General features: G+C 35.7%; 1 protein-coding gene across 2 annotated transcripts in view; it reads right to left on the reverse strand.

The window, feature by feature from the left end:
• Positions 1–22414, reverse strand: part of TAFA2 (TAFA chemokine like family member 2) — a 516821-nt gene that overhangs the window by 145249 nt on the left and 349158 nt on the right. For both annotated transcript variants that reach the window (XR_499238.3, XM_008003869.3), the window contains exon 2: positions 22252–22358. Coding sequence is in view for 1 of the 2 variants with exons in the window: in XM_008003869.3 (XP_008002060.1) it covers positions 22252–22357 (106 nt within the window). In the remaining variant the exon portion in view is untranslated. The remainder of the gene's footprint in view (positions 1–22251; positions 22359–22414) is intronic.

The following is a 22414-nucleotide window of genomic DNA, read 5'->3' on the forward strand; positions in this document are numbered from 1 at the left end:
CACTTTGAAATATGAAACTTTAGCTAAAGAGCAATAAAAGTTGATCTTGAAAAATGGGGATTCTAGAACTGATCAATAGCAATATCCTAGAGCATCTTCATAGGTGCTGTCATTGTATGTCTGGTATACCAGATGGATAGACTTTTTTCTATACTTATTAATGCATCAAAAATATTGTTGTTGTGACTGAACAGCCCATATTCCTCAGCATGCTTTCTTCAAGGTATTAAGATGTTGGGCTATTTTTTTTCTGAGCAAATAGTCAACAGGATTTTCTAAATGATTAGATTTAGAATGCAAAAATATCTGCGTAAGATGAGTGATAATCACTCTAGTACTTCTACCAAAGTGATATAGCATTCTCACTAACAAGACAATATCTTGTTTATGACTTATTTAGGAAAAGGGAAAACTTTATGATTTATTTAGGAAACTTCTACTTTGATAAAATAAGACCACAATCCTGAGATAGATTCAAGTACGAAAACCTTTACCATTTTTAAATGCTTCCATAATACAAAAGTTAACTTGATTAGAACTATTGTCTTTGCTTACATAACTTAAACATTATTTCAGTTAAAATAAAAACTTGATTCATGATTAAATTAAAACTCTAATTGCATCCACAAACAACTGCCTACCCAATGATAGCTGTGAAAATAATAGTTACATTCTGGTAGAGGTATTTAATTTCCTCTACCAAAAAATACAAAGCGATTTCAATTACTGTGACATTAGTGTGGTAAAAGGTCTGCAGTTTCAAAACCCATGCTATTCCTCCAAAGAAAGTGAAAACTTGAGTTCATCTCCCAGGAGTATTTCATCAAACAAGCGACTTTGTGATCATAACTTGCAGTCTTCCTTTCCTCCTTACTTCCTACACAGATTTTTCATTCTTCTCTTAGCTGCCTTCCAACTACTTTCCTTCCCACACAAGTCTTTTACTTATCTGCTACACAGCAACCATCTCTTACTTTCATCGACCCACTCAGGCTGACACATATTTATGCACTTGCTAGCAATTTTACTTTTGTTCAACATTAAGAAGGACTTTTCTGTATTATCATTTCTGCTGTTGTGATTATATACGTGTGCACGTTTTGTCCCTCTCTGTGCATGGGTAAGAATTTATTAAATACTCATTGTGTTCACAATTTTATTAAACTAAAGTAGTTTTTCTTAGTTGAGGAGTTCCTTTAGAGCATAATAATCTATTCGTTTTGATAGTCTCTTTGTACTTAAGTAGTATCTGGTACAAAACCATCATTCTCAGCAAACTATCACAAGAACAGAAAACCAAACACCGCATGTTCTCACTCATAGGTGGGAACTGAACAATGAGATCACTTGGACTCGGGAAGGGGAACATCACACACCGGGGCCTATCATGGGGAGGGGGTGGGGGGAGGGATTGCATTGGGAGTTATACGTGATGTAAATGACGAGTTGATGGGTGCAGCACACCAACATGGCACAAGTATACATATGTAGCAAACCTGCACGTTGTGCACATGTACCCTACAACTTGAAGTTTAATAATAATAAATAAATTAAAAAAATAAAAATAAATAAATAAATAAATAAATAAATGCTCAATACGTATTTGTTGAATGAATGAATGATAAATACATTACTGAGAAACAAAATGTTTGGAAGAAAAGAAACCCATATGAATTTGATATTACATCTGAAATTTAACTGTCCTCAATGTTGGACATGTATACATTACTTTGAGAAACCCATTACATGAAAAATGCATAAGAGAATTACATTGATATAATTATTTGTATGTCAACATGATTGACCTAAAAGGAGTGAATTTTCCTCAATTAAAATGAACTTTCTTACAAAAGTGTGTCTAACAAAAATTTTAGGAAAGGAAAAAAAAATTTAAAGCAAAGTACATCACCTGTCTGACCCAAAAGTCTACAGAGCACGAGCAGTATTTGCCACGGTGTTTCATAACAGTGTTAGCGCTGCATGTCTTTGTCAGGAAAAAAGGCCAACAGTAAGGGTGTTTTTATTTAAGTAACATCTGTTTTGAGATATGACATTTGTAGAGTTAGAAAATAATACAGAGGCTATAAGTACTATACAAATAACCCAATAACTTATTAAAATGGCATGCCAACATGTTTTCTTCCTGAATTCTCTATTAGTGGGTTTGTCAGTTTTATCTACAGTTGATTTTCATTTCTCTATATAACTCCAATCCAATTTGTTTCAAATCAGGAACAATTAATTCAATTGATTGATTTTCTCAATATTAACCTTCCAGTGAGCTAGTTATAACTTGAAAACACACTATAAGATAACTAAATTTTTTTCTATTAACAGGTGACACTGAGATTCCTCAAAATACTCCTACAGATACACATTTGGAAACACAGATGAATTGCATGTATGGGCAAAGAATTAGGAGCTGGTTATTATATGTATGATATCACATTTCAAAAGAGCAAAACAAGTTCCCAATATGACTCACACTTTAATTTTATTTCCCAAGAAATATCTTTAGAAGTTTCATTAAGTGTTCATTTTAAATAATATGTTCACTGTGTATAGGAATTTGTATTTTGGAGGTACTTGATCTATCTACAAAGAAAAATTAATTAGGAATTACCTTATTATAAAATGCTCCTAAAAGTCTTAATTGTGCTTATTTAAAAATAAAAAAACGAATGTTAGTAATTAAGGCGCATCATTATCATAGTTTAAAGTTGTACATAAGACATTTTGCTTTTACTATATGTTTTTACTGAATGATCTATTCCCCATCCCAAGGCAATCATGAATAAAATTAGGTTAAACGTAGTGTGTGGCATCACAATCTCTTAGAATTTGTTTCATCTATTTTATTGAATACTGTCTGTCTCTTCGGTTATCCTATTTGAAGAAAAAGGACAAATAAAACATGGCCAGCAAAAAAAAAAAAAAAAAAAAGTTTCAACATTTATAATAGTATTATCAGTAAAATTAAAAATTTTTATATAGCAAAAACGATAATATCTTATGATTTATGGCAGGTACTTTTTTGCTTTTTTGTTTCGTTTTGTTTTTTTAATGGAGTCTTGCTCTGTCGCCCAGGCTGGAGTGCAGTGGCACGATCTCGGCTCACTGCAACGTCCACCTAGTGGGTTCAAGTGATTCCCCTGCCTCAGGCTCCTGAGTAGCTGGGATTACAGGTGCCCGCCAAGACACCTGGCTAATTTTTTGTATTTTTTAGTAGAGAAGGAGTTTCACCATGTTGGCCAGGCTGGTCACAAACTCCTGACCTCAGGTGATCCACCCGCCTCCGCCTCTCAGAGTGCTGGGATTACAGACACAAGTCACTGTGCACGGCCATGATAGGTGCTTTCAAAGAATTTTCACATGCATTATCATTTTAGGTCTTTATACCAATCCAGTGCAGAAAAAAAGAGCACCTATTATTCCTATTTTACAGATAAACTAAAATGTTCAGAGGTAATATGTTTCACCCAAGTGCATTCAGCTCAAACCCTAAACACTTCCGACTTCAAATTTTCTTCCAGTCTTTGAATCTGTTTATTCTACAAATTCAGTCTTCTGTACTCACAATGAACTTACAAACTATTTATTTAGGAAAGTAGACATGTTTATTATGACTGATCATCTAAGCACTCATTTTGCTTGGTAAATTTAATTCCCAGCCTAGTGTCCTGCTTATTTATTTTCATAATATCCAAATATCATGGCTAGACTTAAATTACTAAGTACATAACTTTCTATTACACAGGTACTCGAGATATCAGTGATATAGAAAAGAAACTAAATGTGAAAAACTAGAAACTATAGGAGATATTTAAATTATTTTCCAGTGGTCATATTATTATGAGAATTGCTAAACAGTATGTTTTAGTGACTTGATAAGGAAGGCATTCACAGAGCCAAGACTAGAAGCCTAGTGTGACTGAACAAACATTTAGGTACTTTAGATGGTCATCATCTTTCTTTTTTACATGATGCTTGTGAAAAACATATAGATAAAGGAAATTATAAGATATACAAAATAACTTTTCCCTCAAATATTTTGCTATGTGAATTCTTCAAAACACAGATTGTTGATCTAGTAATTATATTAGTTCCTCCAAGTCCTTAAGATCTGTTAAATCTATATGCTATTAGGACTTTTATAAATTATCATTAATGACAAAAAAAAATGTACTATGAAGTCACTGCCATAATAACAAGAACTGACTAACTCTACGTCATGCATTTTCAACAGGGGTGATATCATCCCCCAAAAGGGTGAGAATTGGTTCATAAAAGGTGAAAAAAATCTTACTCTGTATAAATCACAGATATACATACAGCACATAAACCAATATATAGTATACCTGTGGCATTAAAATTTTAAGGGAGAGGGATCAGTTAGGAAAACAAAGTCTAAAGAAGCTCCTTAGAGGGCAAAAAATGAAAAAAAAACAAAAGATTGACAAGCACTTCTCTAAGTAAGTATTAGCAAACTACTCTAACTAAAATAATTCAATAATTTTTTTACTTCCTTTAAGGGGATGATCAGTCATTGCAATATGTTAAATATATTATCTTATCTAAATATATTATCTATTATTATCCATTATATATTATATTATGGAATGCTAGTTATCTGTACAGTATCCACTAAATACCTGGAAATAAATACTTTTCATATATGAATTGTGCATGATCAAAATAGAATAAATGTTTTATTGTTTTCGGCTCTTTTTTAAGGCATACAACATGTAATAATGGTATAACTTCATTCAGTAACTATAAACCCACCAACACCAGGAAATCTATATTTTATGTTCTGAAATAGTAAGATGTATTCTCCTCATGGTAGACTGATTGTGCTTTGAGACTTTATTTTAAAACTTTTTTGAATCATCTAGTATACACAAACGTGAAAGAGGAATTACAGTGAAAGATTATTCATTTCATAGACCAAATTTTAAAGTATGCAATATTTTACCCCCAAATATAAACTAAAAAGAAAATCTAAACCTTTAAATAAAAATATACAGAGAAGAGACTTCTTAAATATAATGGTAGAGACTTTTAAAAAGTCAACATTAAGCCGGGCGCGGTGGCTCATGCCTGTAATCCCAGCACTTTGGGAGGCCAAGGCCGGCTGATCACGAGGTCAGGAGATCGAAACCGTCCTGGCTAACACGTTGAAACCCTGTCTCTACTAAAAAAATACAAAAAATTAGCCGGGCGTGGTGGCAGGTGCCTGTAGTCCCAGCTACTCGGGAGGCTGAGGCAGGGGAATGGTGTGAACCCAGCAGGCAGAGCTTGCAAGGAGCCGAGATGGCGCCACTGCACTTCAGTCTGGGTGACAGAGTGAGACTCCGTCCCCACCCCAAAAATAAAAGTCAACATTACTCTTAAGCTGGAACACCAACACTATCAACTTAAAACAGAAAAAACAAGGATATCTGCTATCATGATTGATTTCTTAAATTCTTCTGTAACTTCTATTCAACATTTTAAACTATGAAATCTTCAGCATATTTAAAGGAAAAGACCATATCATAATTATATTTATTCCAGATACTGCTAGGAACAGGAGATGTTGAACATGAAAGACATGAATCTAACCTCAGAGAACTTACAGTTAAGTGAGAAAAATAAGCATTAACAAATAATTATACAAATATTTAATTAGTTACAATTGTGATAAGAGATGTAAAGAGTGCAAGGTGCCATGGTACCATGTAACAGAGAAACTAACCTAGAAGGACAATAAGGGATTTCTAGGGGAAATAATAATCATGAATAATGGCCTGAAGTTAGACAAATAAAGCAAAAAAATGCGAAAAGCACACAGAGGGAAATGTGGCATAAAGGGGCATAGTGCCTTCAAGAAATTGCAAAAGAAAAAGCAGCTCTTGATCATTCTGAGTAAGGAAGAAGGTGTCCAAAGGAGGGAACAGGCTCAAATCATGCCAGGCTTTGTCACCCATGTTACAAGTTTTAAATTTAAGACTTCTGGCCGGGCTCAGTGACTCACACCTGCAATCCCAGCACTTTGGGAAGCCGAGGCAGGCGGATCACGAGGTCTGGAGATCGAGACTATCCTGGCTAACACAGTGAAACCCGTCTCTTCTAAAAATACAAAAAAATTAGCCAGGCATAGTGCCGCGTGCCTGTAGCTACTCCAGAGGCTGAGGCAGGAGAATGGCGTGAACCCGGGAGGCGGAGCTTGCAGTGAGCCAAGATTGCACCACTGTACTCCAGCCTGGGTGACAGAGCAAGACTCCATCTCAAAAACAAAAACAAAAACAAAAGGGAGAATTCTAAGTAGAGAAATAAAATTATCAAACGTTTATTTTTAACAGTTCACTTTAGCACCTGTGTGGACAATGGATAAGAGTCAGGACATTTTGGATAGGAAAAGAGTTGTGCCAGGCGCAGTGGCTCACACCTGTAGTCCCAGCACTTTGGTAGGGGAGGCGGGCAGATCACCTGAGGTCGGGAGTTCGAGATCAGCCAGACCAACATGGAGAAACCCCCGTCTCCACTAAAAATACGAAATTAGCCGGCTGTGGTGGCAGGTGTCTGTAATCCCAGTTACTCAGGAGGCTGAGGCAGGAGAATCGCTTGAACCTGGGAGCGGAGGTTGCAGTGAGCCGAGATCGCCCCCCATTGCACTGCAGCCGGGACAAGAAGAGCGAAACTTCGTCTCAAAAAAAAAAAAAGTTGCAACAGTCAGAGAAAATAAGAGGCACAGAGATGAAGGATGATGGTCAAATGTGAGAGATAACTAGGAATTAAAAGGAACTGGATTTCACAATTGACTGGGTGGCAAGAAAGGTGTCAGAGATGATTCCAAAGACTGGCTTGCACAACAGGGAACAGAGCGAATGAGCCGTGGATAGGAAAACATGCGGCTGAGAATGCTTTCTGAATCTTCGGAATTAGACAGCAGCTGCTCTGAGAGGCCAAACAGAAAGCCAGAAGGATAATGCCATTATTCTTTGACTTCATAGCAGCAAGATCCAGGAGTAGGAATGTCCTGAGTACCTGGAAAGAAAGCTCTACCAAGTCCAAAATTAAATGCACATGTTTGGTGCCTGTCAAAGCAACTCCCATAAATACTAAGAAGAAATCAATCAGAGTAGTAGTTCCCTAGTGAAACTAGCTACAGCTTTAGAATGTACAATTTATATGCTGAGAGCAGGATTCCAACAGGATGTACATGGGGAGGGAAAATTCAAGTCCCATCCATCCAGTTTGGGACCAATAATAGAAAAGGATGAGAAAAATAGGAAGAAAAATCAAAATGAAGGCTTGTAGAGAGATATTGTTAAATGAGAGGAAGATACAGTATTCTAAAAGCAATAGCATAACATTGCTTAAAAGTATACTACAAGAGTGTGAGAAAAAAGAAATACTGGTCAAAGGGTACAAACCTTTAGCTGTAGGAAGAATAAGTACTGCAGATCTAACATACAGGATAGCAACTATAGTTAATAATGTATTGTATGCTTGAAATTTGTTAAGAGAGTAGCTCTCAAGTGTGCTTTCCATACACAAAAATGGTAACCATGTGAGGTGATAAATATGTTAATCAGCTTGATTGTGGTAATCATTTCATAGTGTATACATATATCAAAACATTACATTGTATGCCCTAAATATATGCAATTTTTATTTGTCAATCATATATTAAGAAATCTGGAAATAATTAAAAATACAACAAGAATCAAAAATAAAGTTTACAAAGCGTATATGCTTTGTATTTTCATAGAGTTCGGGAAACATGGAGCTGGTCAATTCAATGTTTAGGAATGAGCTACAACAGAGTGTGAAGTAAAAATATGAAGTTGGAAAAGAGATATGTGGAAATAAGACAGAGAGTGATAAGGAAAAGTATAAAAAAATTTTAAAACAGCTAAATTAAGAACACTATTAGTGTTTTAATTTATGATGGTGGATTAAAAAATGGATTTAAGTAGGAGGAAATGGCAACAAAACCTTGGAACTAACTTACTGGACTAAAGAAAGCAGAATCTCTAGACTGGTAACAGAATTGTCAAAAGGATGGGGAAACTGGAAGCATCACGTCCATCCTGGAAGGAGTGAGGGCTATAAGTGGGAGCATTTCTGAAAGCTGTCTGAGAGGCAGTTACATCTCTAGTTACTCTCCATCATTCCACATCAGTGTGTGACTGCCCTTCCACCAACCTGGTAGCAGGTTGGAAGTTTTTTGTTTGATTGGAGGGTTTTTCTGTTTTGTTTTTTAAGAGACACAGTTATCCTCTGAACTGGGAAACACACAAGACAGAGTAGAGGGTATGTAGGTACCATACAGAAAACAAGAGAACTGAATAAGCTACAGAATGCTGAATTTCTAACATACTCCCATCCTAACTGCTTTCACCTCTCAGCTCTCCAACAATTTAAGCCAAGAAGTAAGCTTCTTACATAAAGAATCTGAAGAGTCCAAAAGAGAAAACCTAAACGTATTAACACTAGTGGTTCTCCAATAAGAGTCCTACTGCATCATTCTACATTGAGTCTCAATTTTTACAAAAGATTTCAGAGTAGACAGTTTGGAATTATCAATTATTTGAGGAAAGCTTCTAGTATAGAAGACGGAAGCCAAAATAGCAAAGTCAGCACAAAATCTTAGGAGAGATTATGCAATAAAAAATAATTTAAAATGGATGACATGAGAATATTCAAAAAACAAAAATGAAGAGCACTTAGAAATTAAAAGTACAACAAGAAGATACAAAATTTCACACAGGTTTGGTCAATAAAGAAATCTCCCACCAAAAAATTATAGCAAAAAGATGTAGATGAAGGCAGGAGAGGAAACAGCACTACTAGAAGAAAAGTTTAGGAGATCAAACAGCCTAACAATAGGACATCCAGAAACAGAGAGGGGGGAAAATCTTCAAACCATCCAATATATATTTTCACAACTGGAGGATATGAATTGCCAGATAAGAGTTCAAAAATGCACAGCTCAGCAATTCATAATGGATCTTCACCAAGATATACATCATTTTAAAATTACAGAACAGAGTCAAGCAGAAGAGAGAGGGAAGAGGGAAAAAGGTCACATTCAAAGGATAAAGATTATAAGAAGTATCTTACACTTTTATAGCAGCAACATTACAGTGAGAAAATAATGGAGAAATATCTTCAATATACTACAGGTAATTATTCCCTCCATAGAATTCTATACCCAGCCAAACTATCATTTAAATATGAGGGTATAATAAAGATATATTTAGACAAGCAAGGTTTTAAAAAATAAATTTTTTATTTATGTTTTTCCTCAAGAAACAACTAAATGATATGTTTCACCAAAATGAAACAGCAAACTAAAAAACAATGAAGATATATGAGACCTTGGGAATGTATCATCATATGTAAGAGATGGGAAAAGGTAATTGTCAGGATGACAGTGAAGAGAGATCCCAGGATGAAGTATGCACACCAGGCACAGAGGAAAACCAGTCCTGACCACAGCAGTGACTCACAGAGCAGACACATTGAGGGCTGTTCTTTAAAAAATGCCTCCTGTCATTGTACTGTCTTTTAGCCTAAAAGAGATGCTTAGGTGAATCTGGCTCAGATTCTTGTCTCAGTTTGTCTTGGCAATAAGCTGATGACATTTTTGCTTTCTCTCTTTCTATTTTCCCGTAAGGTATTCTGCCTGGCTCAGCTGAGAACACTCACTTCAGTCATAGAAAAGTATGTTGCACTCACCTACTCTTAAGAGCTGGAAGTATGTCTTAATGAGTTTAGAAATATAAAATGCCAAGTATTTTATTCTCCATAGCCATGTTCCTGTGGGACATCTACAACCTGAACTAGGCTACTACTTTTACATGTCATGACTGTAGCCACCCTGTTTCATACATGGGATTATCTATTAACCTCTCCAGAAGAATCTTAAACTATTAAGGAAGGTGAATTCAAATTTTGATCCAGAATAACAGGAGTGAGAGAAAGGAGATAGTTAGCTTTCTATGAAATGCATTCAAAATATATTCTTTATTTAACATGTATATTTATATTTCATCTAATAGTATATTATCATTTATCTATTTTTTCTTTATTATGACTATAGGCAAAAGAGTCTTGAAGTAAAACTAAATATATATTTTTAAATTTAAATTTCTGTATTGTGTACTCTACTGGATGCCTCAGAATTATTTTAAAAATCACATTAGTAGAAATAAAGGTTAGAATCGAAATACAGAAATGGCTAATCATTGAGGAGAGAGTCAATATATGAGAAAGGAAACATGAAAAAGCACTGTCAAAAATGAGAAAGAGGTTGCTAGATACAGAGAACAGAAAATAATGATCCAACTTAGATACTAAATGTTCCTGGGAAGAAATAATACCAAAAAGATAAAAGCATCAGAGACAAAATAAAATTAAAATTTTATTAGAAAGTGGAAACCTAAGTTTGAAAGGTTTCACTCAATATTAAAAGACACAAAGACACAAAACCCGTACCTATCTAGATATCTATCTAGAGATGGGTTATATGTAGTTTAATATTGATCTATCTATTGATAGATAGATATGCCTGTTTTTTAAATTCAAAGGTAAATACACTATCTTAAAAGTATCAATATTACCATTCCTCTCCCCTCAAAAAACAAATTACCTACAGCTAGTAAAGAGATAAACCTGCATTAAAATTCAAATTATCTGGGTCTCTGAAACTGTGCTAATATACTATATGTTAATAGACTGAATGCAAAATTTAAACTACTGACTTAATTATTTATAAAGAGCTCTTATAAAGCCATAATAAAAACAGCATCTACTAATACAATGAATAAAATATATGAAAAGGTGATTTAAAAAATATTAATGGTCAATAAACCAATAAAAGTTTTATTTATCATCTTTAATAATTAAAAATCACAACTTAAAAGAGGATGAAATTGGCAAAGATTAAATAGAATAATAAATCTCAGTGTTAATAAGGGCTTATAAATACAGGCACTCATTCTCTGCTGATGAGAACATAAATTGAGAAGTTTACAATTTGATAACATATATCAAAATGCATACATTTTAACATGTATACATGTTAATAAATGAACATTGTATGACTCTAGATCATTTTTGTTAGTGCTATTTTATACTTTCTAAATATCCTAATATGAGTACAAATCATTTTTATAATTAAAAGTGTCATTGTCAAAACGGTAACAATTTAGTATTTGAGTCATTTGACCTAGTAATTCCTGTACTACAAATCTAGCCTAAGTAAATAAACAGAAATGAGGAAAAACAGTTATACATATGAAGTTTATTGCAGCATTATTTTTACTAAAAATGAAAGGAAACAGCTCAAACACTTAATAATATGGTATGATTAAATAATTTTCAGAGGAAATGTAAAGAAATGCTCACAAAAAGTGAGAAACTAAGATACAAATCTATAAATACGGTATAATCTTAATATGAATAGTATTTGAGAGTTAATAATGGTGTATGTGTAGTGGAATTACAGGCATTTGAAAGTTTTCACTTTATATTTTTATATATTTTTCAATTTTCTCCAACAATAGTTTATATTTTATATTCTAAAATATAAAAACATTAAACATTATGTTTGAAAATTATATAACTGAAAACATAGAAATGCAATCAAGCTTTAAGAGTTATATAAGAGTCTCAAACAAATAAATAATAGAAACATTGAGTTGGCAAAGAAATTGATAAATTATCCAAATAATAGAAATGAAAATAGTTCAAAATTAACTTTATCCATTTATTAGTATTCAAAAATATAAATTAAAATATAAATAAGAGACTATGTCTAGACCTTTTCATTTAATAAAGATATTCAATTTAATTTTTTTAAATTAGTAGCCAGCCAGTATTTTCAGAGTGGTAAGAGGGGAAGCTTTATATACTTCTGCAAGGAAATAAAAAGTAATTAGACAATATGTAGAAATATTCTTGTGGCAAATATTTGTCATTTTCTTCTAAAACATTTACCTTTCTATATCCCTCTCTGTATTGAAGGAAGCTGGAAGCTTAGATAAGATTTCCCAGGCTGCTTTGCCAGCTGGCTTCTGGTTAGATTCTAATGGCAACCTTTTCTCAGGGATTCCCAATTGGCCTGACCAAGACTTTTTCAAAACTATGCTGAAGTTCTAGGCTCTTCCTACTCAATCCTCCTTCCTTCCTTCTCTTCTTTCATGGGTGTCAGACCCTCATAGTCTGAAGGTTCACCCTCTCCTTCTCCTGCACCTCCTCTCTTTATACTTCAAAGGTGTTTCTACCCATAAATTTCTGGTGTGTTGAATTCTTTCTTGGAGTCTGCTTCTTGGAAGACAGCACTTTCATAAGAAAGACCCAGGGAAGGAAGAAGCCATCTATTTTTTACCTACTTCTGGCTTCAGAAGTGGTGAGGTAGGGTACTATGGATGCCCATGGGCTTTAACAGCATTAGCAGAGAGTCTAGCAGTATTGGGAGCAGTCAGCCTCTCAGGCAGCTCTTGTAGTATCATGAGAGAACTGGTTCCTGGCTTCCTGCTCAGTGGCCATGGAAGTGATTCCTAAATCACAGCAGGGCTTTGGCAGACCCTTCAGTGTGCACAGTCACGAGTCCTATGTAACACTGTGTTGCTCCTTGCTCTTCTACCTCTAGGGGCAGAAACAGCTTTCTGAAGCTACAAGTGTCTGGTGATACTATCACGCTTCCTTATTTCCTTTCCAGCCCATTCAACACGTTTGTCACCAATTTCCTGTTTTAAACTGCCCTACCATGACGGCAATGTTCCTGACTGGATGTTGAATGATACACACCTAACCATTTCATTCTTTTTGACACCCAAAATTCTCATTTGTACTAAATTTTGAAAAAATTATTACATGTGAACAAAAATTATTACACAAAGGTTTTTATATTACTATTAACAAATAAAAAGTCTCCAAGAAATCTAAAAATGGGAATTTTGTTAAGAAATTTAGGGTGTATTTATAGTTCTTCCATGCTCCAATACAATATATGTTTATGGATATTTTTAGATACATGTAAATACTCATTATTTACTGCTAAGTGGGGGGAGAAAAAGCTGTAAAATTGAAATCGTGTTTATCATATGATCCATGAAATTCTACTTCTAAAATTATATCCTGGAGAAATGTTGTAAGTGTGAACCAAAACAAACGTATAGTAACATCCACAGCAGCACTGTCAATAACAACCAACAACCAGAGCGACCCAAACATACATCAACAGTAAAAGAGATAAATACATTTCAGTATATTCATACAATGAAATCCTATATCACAACATGGATGAATCTCAAGAGAAAAACATTGACAGTAAGAAGCAAATCACATTTTGTAAATGCCTGTAGTAGAATTACATTTTTACAACATTGAAAACCAGATATATTAGTCCATTTTCATACCGCTGTAAGAACTGCCCGAGACTGGGTAATTTATAAAGGAAAGAGATTTAATTGACTCACAGTTAAGCATGGCTAGGAAGGCCTCAGGAAACTTACAGTCATGGCCCAAGGCAAAGGAGAAGCAATGCACCTTCATCACAGGGCGTCAGGACGGAGTGAGTGACAGTAGGGGAAATTCCAGACGCTTATAACACCGTCAGATCTCGTGAGATTCACTCATTACCACCAGAAAAGCATGCGGGAAACCACCCAATGATTCAATTACTTCCGTCTGCTCCCACCATTGACACGTGGGGATTATCCCCACCCAATTCAAGGTAATGTTTGAGTGAGGACACAGAGCCAAACCATATCACCAGACAAAGCCATATTCTGTTTTTGTTTTTGAGACGGAGTCTCGCTCTGTCGCCCAGGCTGGAGTGCAGTGGCGTGATCTCAGCTCACTGCAACTTCCGCCTCCTGGGTTCAAGCGATTCTTCTGCCTCAACCACCAGAGTAGCTGGGACCCCAGGCATGCGCCACCATGCCCAGCTAATTTTTTGTATTTTTAGTAGAGACAGGGTTTTGCCATATTGGCCAGGCTGGTCTCAGACTCCCGAACTCGTGATCCGCCTGCCTCGGCCTCCCAAAGTGCTGGGATTACAGGCGTGAGCCACCATGCCCGCTCTGACAAAGCAATATTCTGTTGTTCAAAAACTAAAAGTTGGGAAAGGGATACCTCTGTGGGAGGAGGGGTTGTATTCAGCGACTCCAAGGGGCTGACAACATTCTATTTATCATCCTGGTTGATAATTGCACAGTAATTTGCTTTATATTTATTTTTCATAATATGTAGGTGTTTTATTTACTATTATATAAACATGGAATATTTTAACATAAAAAAGAGGAGAAAAGAATCAGGTTATGAAAGCATAACTTTGAGAAACTAGCAACTCTGCCTGCATGGTTTAAAACAGAATCACTAACTCAGGGCAACATAATCTCTTACAAATAGTCTTTGTCAATAAATGTATGAATACATAAAATAATTAATGAACACCATGCTCTCCAGTATGTATAACATGTTTGTGAATTAAACCAGATGAAAAGAAGTCCGACACATGCACACGTATGTTCATTGCAGCACTATTCACAATAGCAAAGACTTGGAATCAACCCAAATGTCCATCAGTGACAGATTGGATTAAGAAAATGTGGCACATATACACCATGGAATACTATGCAGCCATAAAAAAGGATGAGTTTGTGTCCTTTGTAGGGACATGGATGCAGCTGGAAACCATCATTCTTAGCAAACTATCACAAGAACAGAAAACCAAACACCGCATGTTCTCACTCGTAGGTGGGAACTGAACAATGAGATCACTTGGACTCGGGAAGGGGAACATCACACACCGGGGCCTATCATGGGGAGGGGGTGGGGGGAGGGATTGCATTGGGAGTTATACGTGATGTAAATGACGAGTTGATGGGTGCAGCACACCAACATGGCACAAGTATACATATGTAGCAAACCTGCACGTTGTGCACATGTACCCTACAACTTGAAGTTTAATAATAATAAATAAATTAAAAAAAAAAAAGAAAAAATAATTCTGCAATTAAAAAAAAAAAAAAAAAAAAAAAAGAAAAGAAGTCCGAATGCTGTTTAATAATTTCTGCATGGAAAAATTATGAGTAACTTGATTTATCTTCTTGGTATTTTTCTTTCTTTCCAAAGTTTCTCAAATAAATATATATTACTTTGAAAATTCAATAAAATACATAATAAAAATGTGTCATTAAAAGTCCAAAATACAGTCGGTTTATGTTCTAGCTATTTTTCTTTCTCTTAGGACATTAATCCAATTGTTTTTTATCAACAAGAAAAACACCATGAATTATAAATCAGTGCTCTTAAACTTTGGTGTACATCCTAATAGCTGCAAGCCAGCCTAAGAGATCCTACTAATATCCTAGGCTAAATTGGATCAAACAATTTAAACTGTAAGAAAATCAGCATTCTGAATATTTCCCCCAAAGGATCTGTCCCAGCCACCTCCCCAGGCTAACTGTGCATCACTATCCTCTGTGCTCTCTGCTCTCCAGTCACAGCAGTCTTATTTCAGCTCCAGTGAATTCTTTCCTTCATGTCTCAGTAGCTTGGCATAGGCTGCTGCTCTTGCCTGGATGTCTAACCCTTCCTCTGTCTTCATTCAGATCTCAGCTCCAATGTCTCCTCCCTAGAAAAGTCTTCCCTGAAACTGTACCCTATCCATTTTACCGTTTATATACTCTTACCCTGAAATTTTATCTTCACAGCACTATAATACCATTTGTAATTAACTATTTGTGTTATTATCTGATTAATGTTTTTCTCCTTCAATATACTGCGTCACTAGGACATGAGTCATGTCTGTTTTGCTCACTTCTGTTTTGTTTTCTTTGACAGAGCCTCCCTCCATCGCTCAGGCTGGAGTGCAGTGGTGCAATCTTGTCTCACTGCAACCTCCGCCTCCTGGGTTCAAGCGATTCTCCCACCTCAGCCTCTGGAGTAGCTGGGATTAGCGGCACATGCCACCACACCTGGCTAATTTTTGTACTTTTTTAGTAGAAATGCGGTTTCACCATGTTGGCCAGGCTGGTCTCGAAATCCTGACCTCAAGTGATCCACCGGCTTCCGCCTCCCTAAGTGCTGGGATTACAGGCATGGGTCACCGTGCCTGGTCTCGCCTTTTTTTTTTTTTTTTTTCTTATTTTTTTTTTAAGAGACAGGGTCTGGTTCTGTCACTCAGGCTGGAGTGCAATGGTGTGATCCTAGCTCAATGCAATCTTGAAAGCAATCCTCCCACCTCAGCATCCCAGGTAGCTGGGACTACAGGCACAGGCCACCACACCTGGATAATTTTTTTAATCATTTTTCTTAGAAATGGGTTCTCACTTTGTTGCCCAGGCTGGTCTCAAACTCCTGGCTTCAAGCGATCCTTTCATCTTTGCTTCCCAAAGTGCTGGGATTATAGGAATAAGCCATTGTGCCCAGCCTGCTCACTTTTGTATCTCCAGAGTTTGACTTAAAGCCCAACACTTAACAGACACTCACCATATATTTCATGGATAGTTGGTTGGATAAATGAATAAACTATCAAATGAATCAACAAACAAATGAAGATCCACCAAAAAAAATTTATGGCTATGTCTCTCAGGCTTTGAACTGAAAACCATCTTTATTTTAAAATTTGGTTATCACCATACTGTATACATGTAATGAAACATCACACTGTACTCTGTAAATAAGTACAATTATCACATATCAATTACAAGTAAAATAAAATTTTAAAATGTTTGTTTTTCTTTGAAAAAGATCCATTCAACCAAAAGTTCTCACTCATACCAGTAATTAGCTTGTATTACAATGAGGATAATATATATGCAACCTTGGCTAATCAAACTAACTTTTTTAGGCTCCTTTTTGTTCCTGGATATAACTCACCTGTGTGTATCTCTTTCAAACAAAATAAAAATTCTTTTCCAACCCTCAAACCCAATGATGACTCATTCTCCGGAGATTTAGTTTAGATGTGATGGGTAAGGAAAGAAAAGACAAGAAAACATATTAGCCTTCTAAGATTAATGACTATATTTTTCTGTTGGGAACTTGGAGTCCTAAACTAAAATGTTTGCTCTCTGATCCCCAATATCAGAAGCTGCACCTAATGTAATTGCTTCCAAGGGGAAAACACTGCTCATTCTTTCTGACTGGCTGTCACAATACTCTGACTTAATCCCTTCCGAAATGCCCAGCTCAATATAATTGTAAGATTTCGGGGCAGAATCTTTCTGTGGCAGTTTGAGCAGTAAACTTATCTGTTTGTATGTGAGGAACTGTTAGTTCTCAAAGCACAGAAGGTTTTATTAAGAAGATGACAACAATTTCTGATTTTTAGATACCCATTTTTTCAAATCCAAATGTTCTGGATGTCTATAGTGTTCCTATGTCATGTTCAGAAAACGGAGTAATACAATTGTCCATTGGTGGCTCTTGAGAGCAGGATATTATTGTATTTGTATTTTGGTAGAGGTATTTATTTATTTGGTTCTTTCATATTCTACATTTACTTTTTCCATAATGACCTATCTACCACTCTCTCCTTTAAGTATTCTATGCACGCCATCCTCCTTGCTATTTCTAATTGTCTATGGGCATGCTTGAAAGCATTCATACCTATTGCTGCTTTGCCTGGAGCATCCTTTCCCTGAATACTCCCCTAGCTGACTCCACTGGAAACTTTAGATCTTACCCAAAGGCCTATTTAAAATTATATTCCCTCCTGAATACATCCTATATGCTTTCTTCCTTCATGTATTTTCCAGAGCATATATATCGTAAAACATCCCATTTATTTTTCTTATTGCCTATTTTTCCACTTCTAGAATAAACATCCCATGAAGACAAAGATTTTTGTCTCTTTTCTGTACCTGTTACATTCTCAGGCCTTAATGTAGGTACTCAAAAATCATTAAGTAAAAACAACTTTTCCATGAGAAATATCCGACTGAAATGACCAATATACTATGCTATGGGTCTAGGAGAACTTGTTTCCAGAAAGCAGATAACTTTACCAGTGGAAACAGTAATAGTGCCACTAAACACAGAGCTACAGCTGTTGCCTGATCATCAATCAGTCTGTGCTCCTTATACTGATAGACCAGAGAGAGAGAGAGAGAAGGAGTTTAATATTGATGGGGTAAATGTAAAGGTCCCTGATGACCATGAGGAAGATGACAGCTGCTGTGCACTAGAGGCAGAGAGGAATATATTAGGTACTCAGATGATCCACTGGGGCATCTTGTGGCATACCCGTGCCCAATTACAACTACCAATGTATAAGTACAGCAGCAAGAGAATGGTAACCCAGGGCTCAGAACTCTTAGAACACTAGGAAAGCCTCCTACATGAGTAGAAGTGCTAGCAAACAGAGAGGAAAATCTAGAATGGCTGGGTGTAGGGTGGACAGGCTATGAGCACCAACTGCATTAGCGGGACTCTTACTATTCCTCTTCAAGTAAGTCTTCTTGAAAATTGTGACCAACCAAAATCTTGAATAAGCTTTGCCTGGATGGAGTGACTTTCAGTGAGAAGCAGGTGGATCTGAGGGCTGTGAGTAGACTGCACTGGAATGTAGCTGCTGATACACTACCAAAATCTTTTAGGGCTGTGCACCTTTCCTCCACTTGCTGTGAATGTTCTCTGATCACAGTTCACAGGTGTCCCCTTCTTTAGAGACTTACCTTCTCCTAAAGATGAGCCACTTCCCCAGAGAGGCTACTCCTTACCATGGGGAACAGGCCAGTAGCTAATGGCCCATGGACACAAGGGTAGATGAGGCCATCTATCCCGCCTCAAGGAGGGACCATCTCTGTGGAACAATTCATGTCTCAGAGATTCCCCATAGGAGCAGACTGGGCGATTCTCCAGCTGAGACTCTATTTGTGCTTAGTTTTTACCTCCCGCTCTAGCCTGCTTCACTTGCTCTCATTCTCCTGAGAGCACTCTTTCAATAAATCACGTAAACAAGAATTCCTGACTTGGCTCTGCTTCCAAAAATCCCTGCTTAAGACTCATGTCATATGCAAATTGCCTCTGAAATAATACATTATAATGACAGGCCTTTAAGATTCTTACAAATACAATTCTGATGAACATCAGCTCACAAAATTTTTCTTAAAACTCAGAAGTCCTAAAATAAATAAATTACCATGAGTGAAAGTCACTAGGAGGAAAACACAAAATTGCATAAAATAGGATCATCAGATAGAAATATATAGACATATATGGTATATATTTCTATTTATATATATACACCATATATTTCTATTACTATATATGTAGTGATATATAAAAAGAGAAACCTGAAAACATGAGTGAAAACAAAAAGCTATCAAAAGCTTGCAGATGAGCAAGAAAAAAGACGAAATTTTGGTACAATATAATAAATAAAATTAAAATTTAATATGTGAATTAAAGAGTATATTAGACCCAAGGGAACATAGAATTAGTGTGGTAGAATAAAAATGTGAATAAATAGCCCAGAATAAAGCACAGAGACTTGAAGGTAAAAATATACATATCAAATAAAGGTTGAAATACATAAAGAAAAGAGTGAAAAATCTGACATATACCTAATACCTAGACAGCATTCTAGTTTAGTAGAGACAGTGGTGGGTGGAGAAACTACATTTCAGGAGATGGTGTCTATAATTTTTCAGAGTTCATGAGAGACACTAATTCAGTGACTCTGGAAAATGAATAAATCCCAAATTGTGTAAGTAAAAAGAAATTCACTAGTACATATATTTCATGGTTATATGGAGCAAGACTGCCTAGATTTGAACCCTGCCTCCAATAACTCCTAACTGGGCAACTTGGGACAAATTACTTAACTTATCTTTGCCATAGTTTCTGATCTCTAAAAATAGTTTTAAATAGTATCTACCACATAGATGGTTATGAGATTAAATGAGTTGACATCTGTAATGCTCTTTAGTCTGTTGAGTTTCTAATATTCATCTTTATTACTTTTATCTTGAATGCTCACCAAGGTGTTCTGGATCAGAAACTGATTTCTTACTAATTAACTCACAATAAATAGAAAGTGAACTGGCCTGCCTCGCCCTAAGCCTTAACCCTGATGAAAGCCAAGCCAAATGTCCTACATTGATATCCAAACATTCCATAGACGATTGACAGCAAACAATGGATTATTTTCATTTATGTACAGGAGAGAGACAGCCATTCCCCTCCCACTCCTGAAAGGAGAGAAAAATCTTCTGCTCCTTTGAAATGAGGTGGAAAGGATCCTAGGTTCTTACTTAACCATTTAGAATGTAACTGTATCCTTCCACAGGTCAGATACACCAAAGGGGTCTCCAAAGTCTGGGCTTTGCAGGTAGGGAGATAGCAGCCCAGCCTTTCTTGGATGGTGAACACACGAGTAATCATTTTATGAGCATGCTCTACAACTTACATATACACAACACTTATTATTTTATGTGTAAAATAGCTCAAAACAAAAAGGATATTTTGTACAGAAAATATAAAGAAAAGAAAGAAAAAAGAACAAAAGGAAGAAAGATGGAGGATGGGAGAAAACTTTCATAAAATCTTCATCCAAAGTATCAGTGGCAGTGTGGAAAGGGAAAAGCAAAACAGAAAATGCTATCTTCTGTAATGTACCAGGTTTGACAATTTAAGTTTTCTGACACGATGTGTAATTTCTTATGTTCAAGGACTATTTTCTTGGCAAGAAGAAAAGATCTTAGTTTCAGAGTTAACATAGAACATAACACAATTTAAATGTCTTAAAGTAGCTTTGACAATAGCATGCAATATACACTGTGAGCAGTCTTTATGAGTGATTCTTTAAGATACCCCATCATTTGGCTTTGGACATGAGAAAGTATCTTTATCATGAACACTTGCTGTGCTAGCCTGATGCCCACAATTCCTATGATCCCCCACTCCTCCCAGTTCTTCTTTCAAAAACTGGGAAGGGGCACTAAGGTGACCATCAGAATAATGAGAATGGGGTGTGTTTTCTTGTTAAGTCCAAGGCAGGACTTGGCCCTATTGGATTGCAGCTCTTTTAAAAGATGAGTGTTTAATACTGCTTCGTTCTTTGGTCTGGTTTGTTGTTGCCAATTTGAGACCACAGGGAATGTCATCTTCAACATCTTTGTAATTTTACACTGATAAAAATTATTAAAGAGAATTTAAAGTCTTATCTGTGGATCAGTGTGCTGTATTAAAGAAAAGGAGAATAAAAAATATATGAATATATATTCACACACATGAAAACATATTGTGGGTAGAAAACAGGATAATGAAATATGAAAAAACTCTTCATAAAATTTTATTTTGCAAGATGTCCCTTTTTGATTTTAAATAGTGGGGGAAGAGATTAGTCTTATAAGCGTCAGTCCCACACACCACATCTTTTCTCTCCCTGGTGTTAATGTTCCATGTAATGCTAATTAAATGGACATGTGTAACTAATTTAAGTGTTACAGAATTCAAGCAGTCTTAATTCCCCCTTCACCCAAAAGTAGAATGAGAAACTAAGTTGTTAGTCTCTAGACTTTATAGTGGGCAGAGAATTAAATTATAAAATCATACTTTACAGAAAAATCTAAATTGATTTCTCAGGTTATGAATAATTGATTATGATAGGGACAGTTCAGAAATAGCCTCATGGAAAAAGTAGTTATTCATTATATTGAGTCTTATAGCCAAGAAAGAGGGCAGAAAGAATGTAATTGTGAGCTGTCAAGCTTAACACATATGTATAGAGCAAATATTCTCACTCTGTTCAGTGGCAGAATTGAGTCTGCTGAATATCATACCAGGGGCAGTGTCCAAAGGGTGGTCAAAGTGGTCCTCTGACATAAAGAAACATGACCCACAAAAAGCATTGAAAGAAAATTTACATATAGACATATTATTAAGATACATATCATTACAGATACTTTCTTTACCAGGATGAGTGCAATCTGAAACTTATCTTTATTATATGCCAACTCAATTTTTTAATATCACTATCTAAAAAGGGAAGGAAAGGTATAGTTATATTTCCATATTCTTTGAACACTATTTGCAGAAATGGCATTAATCCTGAAAATATCATCTTTCCCAATCAAAGCCATCTTAGAGATAACTCTGCATTATTACTTAAAGAAAACTGCCAGGGGGAGAATCTATACCTAGTAAAATTTAACAGACCAGTGGAGACAAAACATAACAGTCTGTGTTAAGGGTAGTCATCATCCACAAATAGTTGAGAAAAAAAAATGAAAAGCTTACCTTTATGATGGTTTGCACTGGATACGACTTTTCCCCACAAGGTTACAATAAATATTATTATTAGCAGTTTTCCTTTTGTTGCTTTCTGTAAGTATCTCTTACTCATCCTGCAAATAAAAAATAATAATAAAAATCATAAGGATGTAAATCCATAGCTTTTCCA

Source organism: Chlorocebus sabaeus, chromosome 11, assembly GCF_047675955.1.
Source record: "Chlorocebus sabaeus isolate Y175 chromosome 11, mChlSab1.0.hap1, whole genome shotgun sequence".
Lineage (NCBI taxonomy): Eukaryota > Metazoa > Chordata > Mammalia > Primates > Cercopithecidae > Chlorocebus > Chlorocebus sabaeus.